We start from the raw sequence: 14,360 nt of genomic DNA, 5'->3' as shown, positions 1-14,360 counted from the left end.
AGATAATATCTAATTACTTTTTAAAAAAATTTAGATTAGCCAATTATTTTTTCCAATTAAGGGGCAATTTAGTGTGGCCAATCCACCTACTCTGCACATTTTTGGGTTGTGGGGGCGAAACCCACGCAGACACGGGGAGAACGTGCAAACTCCACACGGACAGTAACCCAGAGCCGGGATCGAACCTGGGACCTCAGCGCCATGAGGCGGTTGTGCTAACCACTAGGCCACCGTGCTGCCCTAATAATATCTAATTACTATTAAAGCTGGCCCCAGCAATTGAAGCGCCTATGGCGTATGATATGGCTGATGCCGAGTTTATTCAGGTATAGTGTGAATCACAAAGTGTTGGCCTGTGGAAAAATGTTTTCATTAGAAATTACTCTGGAAAAGCTCCAGATAAAGCAATAAGAAATAAATGCAACTAATTTTTTTATTTATTTAATATTTAATGTTGTTTTTATAGGCAATAACCTAAGCTTTATTAGTTCCAGGTTCAATAAGTTCATTTCAATAAGTTTTGCAAAAAAACATTGAACCAGTCCGGCCCTCGACTTGTCCCGATTTTTTAATTTTGGCCCACGGTGTATTTGAGTTTGACACCCCTGCTCTAGATTGTCGAATTTAGCTAGTTACGCTCAATGTTTGCCTCAAGATCGCATTTTGGTCAAAATACTAATATTTGCAAATAATTTGTAGTTTCCATTTAAACCTAAGACTGTCTAAATTGCTTGTGCATTCTCAAAATAATCTACTTGAAATTAGATGTGTCACCAAAAAGCATTAAAGGTGAATAAGTCAAAATGTAATTGTCATGCTATTTTGAATGAAGAAATACAAACAATGCAGAACGTGACCATGTGCACAAAATGCTACTTTGATGAGATTCCGCTTATATTTCAAGAACCGATCATCACACTGATAAACAGAAAAAAAAACATCTACTTCAAAATACAAAGATTCCAATCAATATTTTGATGAATTACAAAGTATCACTTCAAAAGGAGAATCAATTGCTCATTGGGGCAGCACGGTAGCATTGTGGATAGCACAATTGCTTCACAGCTCCAGGGTGCCAGGTTCGATTCCGGCTTGGGTCACTGTCTGTGTGGAGTCTGCACATCCTCCCCATGTCTGCGTGGGTTTCTTCCGGGTGCTCCGGTTTCCTCCCAAAGTCCAAAGATGTGCAGGTTAGGTGGATTGGCCATGATAAATTGCCCTTAGTGTCCAAAATTGCCCTTAGTGTTGGGTGGGGTTACTGGGTTGTGGGGATAGGGTGGAGGTGGCGACCTTGGGTGGGGTGCTCTTTCCTGGAGCCGGTGCAGACTCGATGGACCAAATGGCCTCCTTCTGCACTATAAATTCTATGAAATAAGAACTCCCAATTAGAAAAGCACAATAGTTGCATGCCAAGGATAACACAGCCCAAGGTCTGTATTTAAAGCATCTCTTCTCTAAACCTGTGGCCTTCGATCGCTTATTATTTCATGTCTTGGGTCTCCATTCACAGCCTGTCTAATCTGTGAAGACAGAGCTGATGTTCAGTATGGTTTCTTTTTTAGCAGTTAGGAATATTTTATTGGTGGGGATAATGCCAGCTTTTGGAACAAACCAGAACTGATGTATTATAAAATAAGTTTTTCTTCCTACAAATAGCCTAGCCACTGTTGGCAACTTCTTTGTACAAATATTAAAATCAGACACTTCATAACTGGGAACTTTAGCCTTGTTTGAAGTTTTTAATCATCAATTTTGGCACATGTCGCATAAAGAAAGCTAGTTTTGTTAGGTATCTTTCATTATTTGCCAGATCCGAGTAGCTGTATTTTCTATTGTTAAAAGAAACACACCGTTCAAACAAAATAAAGGTGGCGGATGCGCCTGTACAAAAATGCAAAAGCAGAAAAGGAAAACTTAAGTAAATGCCAAAATTGCTAGATAAAGGTTTCCTGCTCTTCCCATCCATTGAGAATGGAACAGGTGAACATTTTGCCTGAAGAAAATCAAAAAAAGGATCAAGCATTACTAAATGGTAGACACTTTATTTTTTGCACCAAAGTAAAAATGACCTTATGGAGGCAAAAGGCAAATAGATGGAAGTCTCAGCTAACAACCCTATCAATCTTCCTTTACGTTCGGGAGGATCTTAGCCAGCAGAGAAATCACCCTCCACTTCCCCTGGTGCCATCATGGTTAGAGGGATTGCTTGTTCCGGAGTCTTCAGCACCTCAGCTAGGATGCTGTTGTTGCCCATAACCTAATCCAATGCACTCCGCTGCTTCTTGTTATTAGGTGGTGTGAATATAATTGTCTGAAGACTGGCATCAATGATGGTGGGGAACCTCAAGAAGTGACCGAGATGGATTATCCTTTCAGCACTTTCCATAGAATCCCTACAGTGCAAAAGGAAGCCATTTGGCCAATCAAATCTGAAAGAACTCCTGACCCACTCACTCACCCTAACCCCCAATTTAGCAAGGCTAATCCACCTACCTGGCACATCTTTGGACTGTGGGAGAAAACCCACGCAGACAGGGAGAACATGAATTCCAGTTATCCAAGGTCTGAATCGAACCTGGGTTCCTGGCACTATAATTTGCCGCCCCCTTCTGGCCAAAGCAAGTGCTTCAACCTTGCTCTCTGCATTCAATATGGGCTCTGCCGTCATGGAATATTCCTCCTACCCTTCCACTATTCCCACACTTGCTCTATTCATGGTTTAGTTGCTGTGCACCACAATTGGGTATGGCAGAACTGCAGAGCTTTGTTCCAATGTCATTTAATCACTTAGCGATGACTCGAGCATGTTTAGCATGCATGTAGTCCTGTGCTGCAGCTTTACCAGGTTTCCATCTCAATTAAGTATGCCTGGTGCTGCTCCTCGCATGTTCTCCTCCACTGAACCAGGGTTTGCCCCTGGTTTGATGGCAATGGCAGGGTAAGGGATATGCTGAACCATAAGGAAACATTGTGGTGGAATTTAATTTTGCTGATTGCCCACAGGGTCTTAAAGCTGTCCAGTTGAGCTGATAGAAGTTATCGGAATCTTTCCCACGGCACAGTCATGGAACTATGCAACACAATGGAGGCGGTCCATAGTCTGAGGACAGGACTTAGCCTCCACAAAGACCTTGCAGTGATCACTCCGCCAATACTGGGCAGTCTCAACTGTGGCAGGTAAATTTGTACGGACGAAGACTGTCTGTTAGGTTTTCTAATCACTTGCCATTACACCATTTTGGCTGTGATGTCCTTCAATACTTGGTCAGCAATGGTGCTACCAAGCCACCCTTAATGACAGGACATTGAAACCTCTCATTGTGCCCTAATATATCCCTCAGAGCTTCGTCAAAGTGGTGTTTAAAATAGGGGGAAGGAGAAATTCAACTGCTGAGATAGTGCAGTAGGCAATTACCAACAAGGGGTTTGATTGGTCAACTTTTAAGCTGATCCAGTGAGACCTCATGGTGTCCAAAGTCAATGTTGAGTGCTTCCAGGACCAACCCGTCCTCACTGCATGCACTGTTTCGCCATCTCTGGTGGGACAGGCAGACCCAAGGATAGTGATGATGCCGTTTTGGACATTGGTTGAAACATTTCTTTTTTTATACCTGACTGTATCAAGCTGTCGCATGTCAAATCTATGGGACAGTTCTCTCAATTTTAGCACAAGCCCTCGGAGAGCGAGGGCTTTGCAGAGTTGACTGGGTTTGCTTGGTCATATTTGAATTAGAGGTCTTGTCTAGAGTTATAACAGCTGGTCCATGCAGCTTTATTCTAACTTTTGTTGCAGCAGCTTGGGACAACACAGGCCATTTCAGAGGACCATTCAGAGGTAGCAACATTGTTGGGTCAATTACATGTAGGCCATACCAGGTAAAGTCAAAGGAATGCAAGAGAATTTTATGGTAATTAGGTAGGTTCAGGGTCAACATGACTTATTCCAGATTTACTGGATTAGCTTGAATTTAAATTTCCCAGCTGCCAGTATAGGATTTGAACTCATCACTAGATCATTCATTCAGGCCTTTCGATTACTGGTCCAGTAACAAACAATATGGGTGCAAATCTACAGCAATTGTGGGGACCTGGTGACAAAAGGGGTTGAAGTTACGTTCCTGAATCTAATAGCCCACGCTTATTATCCTAATTTACAAATAAGGACAACCAATGGGGGAAAGACAGTGGAGGGCTACCACAGCATATTGCACCGAAGAATTTCCCTCTTCCAGAGGTTAAAAGAGAAAAATCAAGAAAATAGACCAAACAAAAAAAAGTTGGACTCCTCCACGCTCAAGATTGACTCAAGCAAACTACTCTTGAATGAAGATTTGGTGAAGATTGATGCCAGTGAGGAGGAAGTAAAAATGCAGTGTGATGCAGCATTTTAATCTACTCATGAAACTACATAAACAGTCTAAAGGTTGGTGATTCTAGTTGTCATATCAGGGAGAGGTTTATTGATCAGTCTCCATTTGGATTGAACATGAGAAATGGTATAAATGAAAGTGTTCAGAGCTCCATGTGGTGGTCAGTTCATTCTATTTTTAAGTAAATGATGTATGTCAGGTGTCAATGACTGAATAATCTATTACACCAGCTGTATCCAGAAACTGTAACCTTTGGATACAAAAGAATATCTCCCAGGCTTTCTAGATTTGCCTCAATCATAACATTCAGCCAACTTGGCTGGGTGCAAGTATGCCATTACTGTGTTCCTCACTATTTGGTTCTTTTGTATCTCAATAGTCATTGTTTCAGCTCCCAGTGGCAACTAACAATTTGTGTGTTAATTCCTGTAATGGACTGGGTGATTGTGGCAAAAATCAGGTATAAATCTGGCACAATCATTTACCATTCCCAGTAGGCTTCTTACCTCACTTGGGCTGCATGGAACATCGATCCAGGTGTGCCAATAAAGTATGTTGGTTAGCATTTTGGAATGTTGCTGTAGAAACTCCATTATTACGTTGTTCATAACGTCTGAAAAATATTTATATACCTGGATTTGGGAGCTAATTCTACAGTATTGTGAGGAGGTAAAGTTTCAAAAACTGTGGCTCCGAATAGTATCACGAGATGTATTATTCAACCAGAGCTGGCTGCCATCCAACGAACGATGTTGATGCTTGTTTGTTATAGGCACTCTTGTTGAGTAAGCTTGCACTTACTCCGGTGTCAATCACTCCTTCTTCAATCACCAGTGATCTGAATAGGTTACTTGACATATTCATCACCTATTTTGTATTAGGGTCTGTAAAGCTTGGCTCACTACCCTCTGGTTGCATTATTTCGTACATCGTCTTCTGAAGTCTTGGGTTCCATTGGTTTGTAGAACTGTTCCATGATTTGGAATGACAGAAATATGCAAAGCAATTTTGTTTATTGCACATTCTGCAGGGTTTACCTCTGGTAGGGCAGGATACTTGTTCTCTGAAAGAGTTATTACCATCAGAAACATTTGAAGATGCTATTTGTTTATGGGTGTTATTACAATACTGCATTTGTTCCATGCCTGAAGTTTGCAAATCAGATGTTTCCAATGTTCAATCTATGCCCATGGATGGTATCACGTAATTTTTCATGCAGCTGTTTATTTATGGAAGCTGAAACACATGTCTAGTGGCTCACTGTAGTTTCTGTCTAGCTGGTCTAAACATTCTATGTTTTTCTTCGGCACAAGGTTTGCTCATATCTGTGTCAGAGTTTGCCTCACCTATTTCTGCTACTCTTAACATTAAAAACAGAATGGCATACTTGTTATGTCTATGTCTGAATCAATCAGAAAATTCAATGTCTGAATCCATTTTCTCCTTCAGTCCAAGAGAACTGATCAACATCTGTATCAGCTGTAAAAATGATAGGAGATCCTCGTTGCCATTTCTTGTGATATTTTTAATTATTAAGTTCAGCATACTGCACAGAAATGTTCTGGAATTTTCCTTCCATAAAAAATTTTATTGTCAGATTTTAAGAGAAAATAGAAGACATGTTAAGCATACACAAATAGTAACAAAAATGGCTGTTCAAACAAAGTGGACACCAAATGTAGTGACATGTAAAACCCCCATAGATCAAAAAAAGCAAGAATGGAGGGGGTGAAAAAAGTCAAGAAATACAGCCCAAACTGATTGACAGATGCAGAATTAATCATTAAGAACATGAAATAGAGAGCATCATAGGGTGATAAAACTGCCTGAACAGAATGGGGTGGGGTTTTGCCAACCTAATTTAATAACCTCTCAAAATAACATCCACTAAATTGTCCGGTGATTGCAAAACGCGGATAGGAAATCTGGAAATATCAAAAAAGTGTGACCAAAAAAGAGCAGCAAATCAAGGATTATCACTCGTCTGACTCAAATAGTCAATCCTTCAAACAGATGAAAGCTCACTGACCAAACTGGTTCCAATAAAAGACCAGAGTTTCAGGAACTTGCGCTGAGAAAAATGACTTGCTCCATATGACCTGCCATTCTAAGCTGCCCAGGCAGGAGGGCGAGGACGCAGCTCCCAGCTGATCTACCTCCAGTGAACGATTTGTTTTTAAAAAGAAAAAGGGAACTTGTGCAACATTGCCTATGACCTCTGATTTCGTTGTTAAAAATCGTTAAACAATGGGTGCAAGATACCGATTACAAACTCAAACTGGATGTTAGTCAGGACACCATTTTCTTCTGCTGTGTTCTCTTAAGCTGCCATCTTCTTTGAAGACTTCCTCCTTTAATCACGTTGGTGATGAATTCCACTTAAAAAACGAATGTGTTCATGAAAGCGCGACTCGTCCCCCAGTTGGGAGGCGGGGGGAGTAAATGTACTCTTGGAAAAGCTGGCATCGTGGCTGGGAAGGGAAGGCAACTGGCAGATAACGGCTTGGAAAGCAAGATAAAGCCAAGTTCAAACATCTGCCTGCTGCTGTTATAAAAAAAACCCGCCCGAAGTTGCCAAACCGGTCATGTCTGTTGTTGAGGCGGGGATCGCCAATAATATTATCTTAGCGATTTGAAGAGGTGAAACTTAAAAAGGTGATCGCTCTCCAAACTGGCTCAGGTTACAAGACTGGGGTGGGGAAAGGGAGCGTTAGGGAGAGGAGGCGGCGGCGTGACCGGTTGCGCTGCGGGACTGGGGGGGGGGGGGGGGGGGGCGCGGCTTCTGGAACATTCTCCGAGCGAAACGCATCCCCACCCCGGGCGGAAACGTGTCAAATGGCGGCCGTCCCGCCAAAACCCACGGCGGGGTGGGGGGGATTTTCCGCAGTCCGGTGTCCGGGGGGGGGGGGGGGGGGGTTCCTCTTTCAAAAATAAACTAATCAGAGGGGCGACGGACATCCCCGCGAATCTGCAGTAAGCCCCTCACACTCTATGCTCCTTACCTGATTACCCAGGACGGCGGTAGCACACGCTGTAGATACCTCCTTAGGCCCGAACCATACTGATGCCACTCTAGAGGGCAGCCCAAGGATAAAAATCTGAGCGATGGAGCAGACCGTCTGGGCGAACATGGTCACCCCGAACAGGTCTTGCCTCACGCTGGCGATCTTAATCCAGGCTCCGATGCAGTTGAGGCCGGAGCCCAGCAGCGCCACGGTGCGCAAGCCCTTCTTGTCCAGCAGCCAGGCGGCGGGGATGATGAGGGGCACGTAGACGAGCATGTAGACCACCGAGAGCCAGTCGGCCTGCTCGTAGGAGATTTGGTAAAAATGGCAGAAGATGTTGGCGATGATGCTGTACTGGATCCACTGGAAGGCGTTCACCATGGAGTAGAGGCTGAACACGGTCAGGATGAGGAACCGCTTGCAGTAAACCTGCGTCTGGATCGGCTTCACATCGCCGGTCAGCATAACTTCCCTCTCCTCCGGGGGCCTAACACTTTTCACTGTCTTTCCATCTTGCATCCCGCTTTCGATATGGCCATTAATGCCGTTTACAACCACATCTTTACTACAAACAGTCTTTGTGCCAGTGTATCCTGTTCCAGCGGAATCCACCATTGTTGCCTTTTGCTTTATTTTTTCGCTGATATATAAAATATACTGTTTAATTTTGCTCAGGAAACTAAAACCTATTTCTATATGTAATAATTTTATATGTTTCTCAAAAAATGAAGCTGGCTTTGTCCAATTGAATTGCTCGTACAATCAGCTCCTGGAAGATGCTTCGCCACTGAATGAGCCCGACCTCGAGATGGAGCGCTTTTTGAGGTGGCCGATGGGCTCTGGGCGGGCGGGCGGGGCGATGGTTGGCGTCCGCGCGGGCCAATTGGACGCAGGGACGGAGAAGGGCGTACGCGATTGACGTGGCACCCAACCACTCGGGCGATGAGGCGCGGACGAGCCAATCCACGCGTCCGCGCTGTAGCCGGAGGCGGCCAATCGGGCGGGCCGATAGGGCGGGGCGGCGGGGTGACTGACGCGGCGGCTGGCCAATGGGGCGCCGGTCTTCGCGCCCAAGACCAACAAATGCGCAATCTTCGATAGAGAGAAATAATTTTTTGGAGACTATCAAAATATTAATGGCGGGGACCAACAAATCGGCCCGCTAATTGGGGAATTAAAATTCGGCGAAACTTCAGCTTAATTCGATCCGAAAAACATCAGCAGCCCATTGGAGCTCGTGCCCTGGCTTTGACTAAGCCAATTGCAAAATCTGCTGATGTGACATCATTGTTCCGCTATGGTTAATTTTTGCAAACAAAAACTTAAGAGGAGATATTCTGTCAGACTTTAAATGTCTCCTAAACAATTAGTGGCAGTAAGGCATCTACCGCGCAGCCACGTTTAAATATTTTGTCTCGAAGTCTTATTTTGTGACACTGACGACATCTGAAGCCAAATTCTGCAAATTTATTCACAAAATGGCTGTTGGCGTCATGTGATTTTTCTGTTCAAATCCCCTGACCCCAAGTGGCAAATATTAATATGTGCAACGTTTTGTTTGAGAGATATCGTTCAAGCAAAAATGTAATTCACTTGACCAAGTTATTTTCTTGCAATCGGACATGTAACACTATGTGCAGACCTGGAATCAGATGTGTGATAAACATTATAGTTTGTGGGATTCTCATGGTCACAGTCAGGCAGTTAGTGAAGACTCAGTTAGAAATTTTCTTTGCCATCTCTCCAATGGTGTGGAACTCGGTGTTTTTTTCTGGATAGATGAGCTAAAATAAGCCACTCTCGTTTGCATTTATTTCACGTCTCCTCTTGCCCTAAGCAAATAATAAAATAACACACCCCAGTACCACGTGCAAGACAATTCTGCAACAAGTAAGCATGAAGGAATAAAGAGTCATATATTCAAGTTTGATGATAACATTAAATAAGGTGGCATAGTAGGTAATGTTGGAAGCAGAAAGTTGCAAAGGAATATGGCCAGATTAAGTGAGCGTGCAAAACTCTGGCAGATGGAGTTTACTGGGGGAGTGGGAGGTTACTCACTTTGTACCAAAGGAAGCTACCCAGGAACTGGAGGAACAAAGATATTAGAGGTCCATGCACAGAAATCACTAAAATCTATAATGAGTAGTTAAATAATAATGTATCCAATCTGGAATGCAAAGAAGAGCATGTGATGCTTGTTAAGAGCACTGGCTGCACCACATTGGCTCAACACCGCAGTTCATGAAGAAGGATGTATTGGACATGGGTGCAGAGGGAGCACAATGGGTTGAAGGAAATGGAAAGACTGGGTGGAAGTGCAGCACGGATACTTGGACTGAAAGAGTTAAATTATGAGGACAGGTTGTATAAACTTGGCATGTACTCCCTTGAGTATAGAAGATTAAGAGATCATCTGAATGAAGTTTAAGGTGATTAAAGGATTTGATAGGGTAAATTGAAAATATTTCCTATGTTCTGAAAGTTCAGAACTCCAATTACAGCTGGATGAAGTTGGGAAGGTTTTCTTCACACAGGTGGTTGTGAAAATCTGGAACACTCTTGCTTAAAGCTGTCAAGCCTCGGTCAATTGGAAATATCAAAGCCAAGATAATTTTTTGTGAGGCAAGGATTTGGAGCAGTGTTGGATAAATGAAGTTCAGGTACCAGATCAATCAATATCTGATTGAATTGCAGAAGAATAGATTGAGGGGCTGAATGGTTCCCTTTTGTTCCTATGTCCTCCAATAGCCTAAGACATTACAATTAATGAAATTCAGTATTTGGTTCCATAAGAAACGAGAACAGAAATAGGCCACACAGCCCATCAACCCTGCCTTACTATTTAATATTTTTTAATATAATCTTTATTGTCTAAGTATGCTTACATTAACACTGCAATGAAGTTACTGTAAAAAGCCCCTAGTCACCACATTCTGGCGTCTGTTCGGGTACACAGGGAGAATTCAGAATGTCCAATTCACCGAACAGCACGTCTTTCGGGACTTGTGGGAGGAAACTCGGAGCACACGGCGGAATCCCACGCAGACACGGGGAGAATGTGCAGACTCCGCACAGACAGTGACCCAAGCTGGGAATCGAGCCTGGGGGATTGGTGCTGTGAAGCAACAGTGCTAACCACTGTTCTACCATGATAAGATCATAGCTCAATATTTATCTCAACTGCACATTGCTGCATTGTCCCATATCCCTTACAGTGCAAAAACCTATTGATCACTGTCTTACATATAATCAACTGAACATTCACAGCCCTCTTGAGGTGGGAATTCCAAAAATACACAATAAATAAAGAAATCCCTCCTTAACCTGGATATTTGTCCAGTCATGGAGTCTTCATGGTGAATCCAAAATAGCATTCAGACCCCTAATCCAGAGGCTCTGCCCTCATATCCAGCAGGAGCTATTTTCGCCAGGGAGAGGTGGGAGGGAAACGTGACTAACATGAGTAAAACCTACATGCAGGTTTGAGATTTTGCCAGAAAGGAGATGCAGAGATTCCCAGAGGAACTCCACATTGCTGGAGGAGGTGCTGACGACAAGGGGACTGGAGAAGGGGGTAGTGTCAACGGTGTAATGAGCTATTTTGGAAGAGGAAGGGATCAAAGCAAAGTGGGAGGAAGATTTGGGAGAGGTTATAGAGGAGGGGGTCTGGTATGAGGTGCTCAGGAGATTAAATGCCTCGTGGAGATTGGGGCTGATACAGCTGAAGATGGTACACAGAGCACACCTCATGAGGGCGAGAATGAGCCGATTCTTTGAAGGTGTAGAAGATGTGTGAGAGCGTGGCGGGGGGGACGCTAATCACGTTAATATCATTTGGTCCTGTCCAAAGCTAGAGGATTACTGGAAGGAGGTTTTTAGGGTAATCTCCAAGGTGGTGCATGTGAAACTAGACCCGAGTCCCTGGGAGGCCATATTCGGGGTGTCGGACCAGCCAGGGTTGGAAGCGGGTGCGGAGGCAGATATCGTAGCCTTCGCCTCGTTGATCGCCCGAAGGCGGATGTTGGGATGGAGAACAGCCTCTCCACCCTGTGCCCTGGCATGGCGGGTGGATCTGTTGGAATTCTTGACTCTTGAGAAGGTTAAGTTTGAACTGAGGGGTTCTACAAGTCATGGGCATTATTCATTATGCACTTTCAAGAACTGTATAACATCGAACATTAGTTGGGGGAGGATGGGTTGGGGGGGAGGGGGCTGTGTGTATTAAGGGTGACTATGGGTAATCCCTGATTCCTTTTTGTCATTTGTTTATGTAAACATTGCGGCTAATGTTTGGGGGTTAGTGGGAGGATGGGATCGTTGTTATTGATATGGGGATTGACATATTTGTTGCTGATTATTATTTATTGTTGGTGGGTGTAAATTTGGGAGAAAATGTGAAAAAGGAGGAGAATAAAATGTTTTTAAAAACATGAGGGAAACCAAATTCAACAGGGTCATTTGAATTCCGTGCTGAGTTCAAACATACCCCATTTTCGCTGCAGCTGGGGCTTTATCCTGCAGTGTGTAAATGACAAATTTTTAGAATACATGTAAATGCTCCTGAAAGCAGATATGTAGAACTATCGAGCTGTCAAGGTTTTGAATCTCCAGCCCTTTAAAAAATGCTTGTCTGCACCTCTTAAAGTTAAAGAAATTCTGCTTTAATAGCTGTTTACATAATCCTAAATGCTATCATTATATTAATGCTTTACTGCTTTCCACAATCTATCATCATCACACCATTGGGGCGGGGGGGAGGATGCTGTAAGTTCACAGTTTGATTGACAGTTCAAATAGATTATTAAAGAATTAGCTGTCTTTGATGGGGTGTTATGAATACAAATGTTTGTTTTATAAGGATTAAATACTTGAGGGGATTCAAATTAATTAAAGAATTAATTCACGAATCAGGGCTTTTTTATGTGGTGAAATCTGTCAAAGATATTTAGAACTATTTTATTTAATCTCAGCATGGCTCCTGAGGTCTGCACATGGTGGATACTGTATAAGTTGTTATAGGGGCTGTCAAGGGCCATGGAAATGGGTGAACATAGAACATACAGTGCAGAAGGAGGCCATTCGGCCCTCGAGTCTGCACTGACCCACTTAAGCCCTCACTTCCACCCTATCCCCGTAACCCAATCTCACCTTTTTGGTCACTAAGGGTAATTTATCATGGCCAATCCACCTAACCTGCATGTCTTTGGACTGTGGGAGGAAACCGGAACACCCGGAGGAAACCCACGCAGACACAGGCAGACTCCGCACAGACAATGACCCAGCGGGGAATCGAACCTGGGACCCTGGCGCTGTGAAACCACAGTGCTATCCACTTGTGCTACCCTGCTGCCCACTTGATGGTGGTGGTGGAATGAGTTGGCATGTATGGGCATGGGGATTGGGTAGGGGAGTTGAGGGGTTTGTGAGGGGTGAGGGTCTCCTGCTTAACAAAACAACTGAGATGAAGTTTCAGAAAATCAAGCTGGGCCTTTTAAACAGCCTGTCTTGGCACTCGGCAGCCCCTGCATCAGTCTCTGATTAGTATCTGGGGTGGTGTGCCTGATACCACCTCTGAGATTGTCGCCTCTGTGCACCTGTGCCAGATTAAACTCCTGAGTCGGGGGGGAAGGGAAAGGGAAAGCGACAGGGAGTAGGGAGTTAAATGGAAGGATAAGCAGCAGGTTAGCATGTGTGCAGGTGGGTTTAAGTTCAAGGCAGCCTAGGAATGAAGCAAAAAGGAAGGATAACTTAAGACATCTCATGATGTCCAATTTCTCTAATAATGTTAAGAAAGTCAGCATTAAGGCACTTAACCTGAATGCTCGTAGCATTCGTAACAAAGTTAATGAATTAACGGCACAAATCATCGCGAATGAATATGGCTTGATAGCCATTACGGAGACATGGTTGCAGGATGTTCACGACTGGGAGTTAAATATCCAGGGGTACCAGATGTTTCGGAGGGATAGACAGGTATGTAAGGGAGGTGGAGTAGCACTAATAATCAAGGACGACATCAGGGTGGCATTGAGGGATGATATAGGTTCTATGGAGAATGAGATTGAATCCATTTGGGTAGAAATTAGAAATTCTAAGAAGAAAAAGACACTGATAGGCGTAGTCTATAGGCCACCAAATAATAGCATCACACTGGGACGGGCAGTAAATGAAGAGATAATTAATGTGAAAAGGGTACAGCAGTTATCATGGGAGATTTTAATCTGCCATGATAACTGCTGTACCCTTTTCACATTAATTATATAGATTGGTCAAATCAGCTCGGTCAGGGTAGCCTTGAGGAGGAGTTCGTTAAATGTATCCGGGATAGTTTTCTGGAACAATATGTAATGGAACCAACGAGAGAGCAAGCTATCCTAGATCTGGTCCTGTGTAATGAGGAAGGAATAATTAATTACCTGATCGTTAGGGATCCTCTTGGGAGGAGTGATCACAGCATGGTTGAATTTAGTATACAGATGGAGACTGTGATGATAGAATCCAATACCAGGGTCCTATGCTTGAACAAAGGGGACTATGATAGAATGAGGAAGGACCTCGCTAAAGTAGACTGGAAACAAATATTTTATGGTAGGACAGTTGAGGAGCAGTGGAGTACTTTCAAAGCAATCTTTCATAGTGCTCAACAAAAGTATATTCCAGTGAGAAGGAAGAATTGTAAGAAAAGAGGTCATCTACCATGGGTGTCTAAGGAGATACATGAGGCTGTCAAATTGAAAGAGAAGGCTTACAAAGTGGCCAAGATCAGTGGGAAACTAGAAGATTGGGAAAACTTTAAAGGTCAGCAGAAATCCACGACAAGAGCCATAAAGAAAAGTAAGATAGAACACAAAAAAAAACTGGCACAGAAAAAAGGACAGATAGCAAAAGTTTTTATAATTATATAAAACTAAAAAGAGTGGCTAAAGTAAACATTGGTCCGTTAGAAGATGAGAGTGATCATTTAGTTATGGGATATAATGAA

The 14,360-nt window shown here is 43.4% G+C and overlaps 1 protein-coding gene across 12 annotated transcripts in view; it reads right to left on the bottom strand.

The window, feature by feature from the left end:
- The window catches only part of flvcr1 (FLVCR heme transporter 1), a 47,979-nt gene extending 39,799 nt beyond the window's left edge, over positions 1–8,180 (bottom strand). For 11 of the 12 annotated variants that reach the window (XR_005462287.1, XR_005462288.1, XR_005462291.1 and 8 more), the window contains exon 1: positions 7,373–8,180. Coding sequence is in view for 2 of the 12 variants with exons in the window: in XM_038811205.1 (XP_038667133.1) it covers positions 7,373–7,990 (618 nt within the window). In the remaining 10 variants the exon portion in view is untranslated. Of the gene's footprint in view, positions 1–4,876; positions 5,739–7,372 lie in introns of those variants that run through there. The other variant, XM_038811259.1, reaches the window with a different exon arrangement.
- Between the last annotated feature and the right edge of the window lie 6,180 nt (positions 8,181–14,360).

Source organism: Scyliorhinus canicula, chromosome 1, assembly GCF_902713615.1.
Source record: "Scyliorhinus canicula chromosome 1, sScyCan1.1, whole genome shotgun sequence".
Taxonomy (NCBI): domain Eukaryota; kingdom Metazoa; phylum Chordata; class Chondrichthyes; order Carcharhiniformes; family Scyliorhinidae; genus Scyliorhinus; species Scyliorhinus canicula.
The sequence above is the reverse complement of the archived record's forward strand: the minus strand, read 5'-3'. Positions and strand labels throughout refer to the sequence as shown.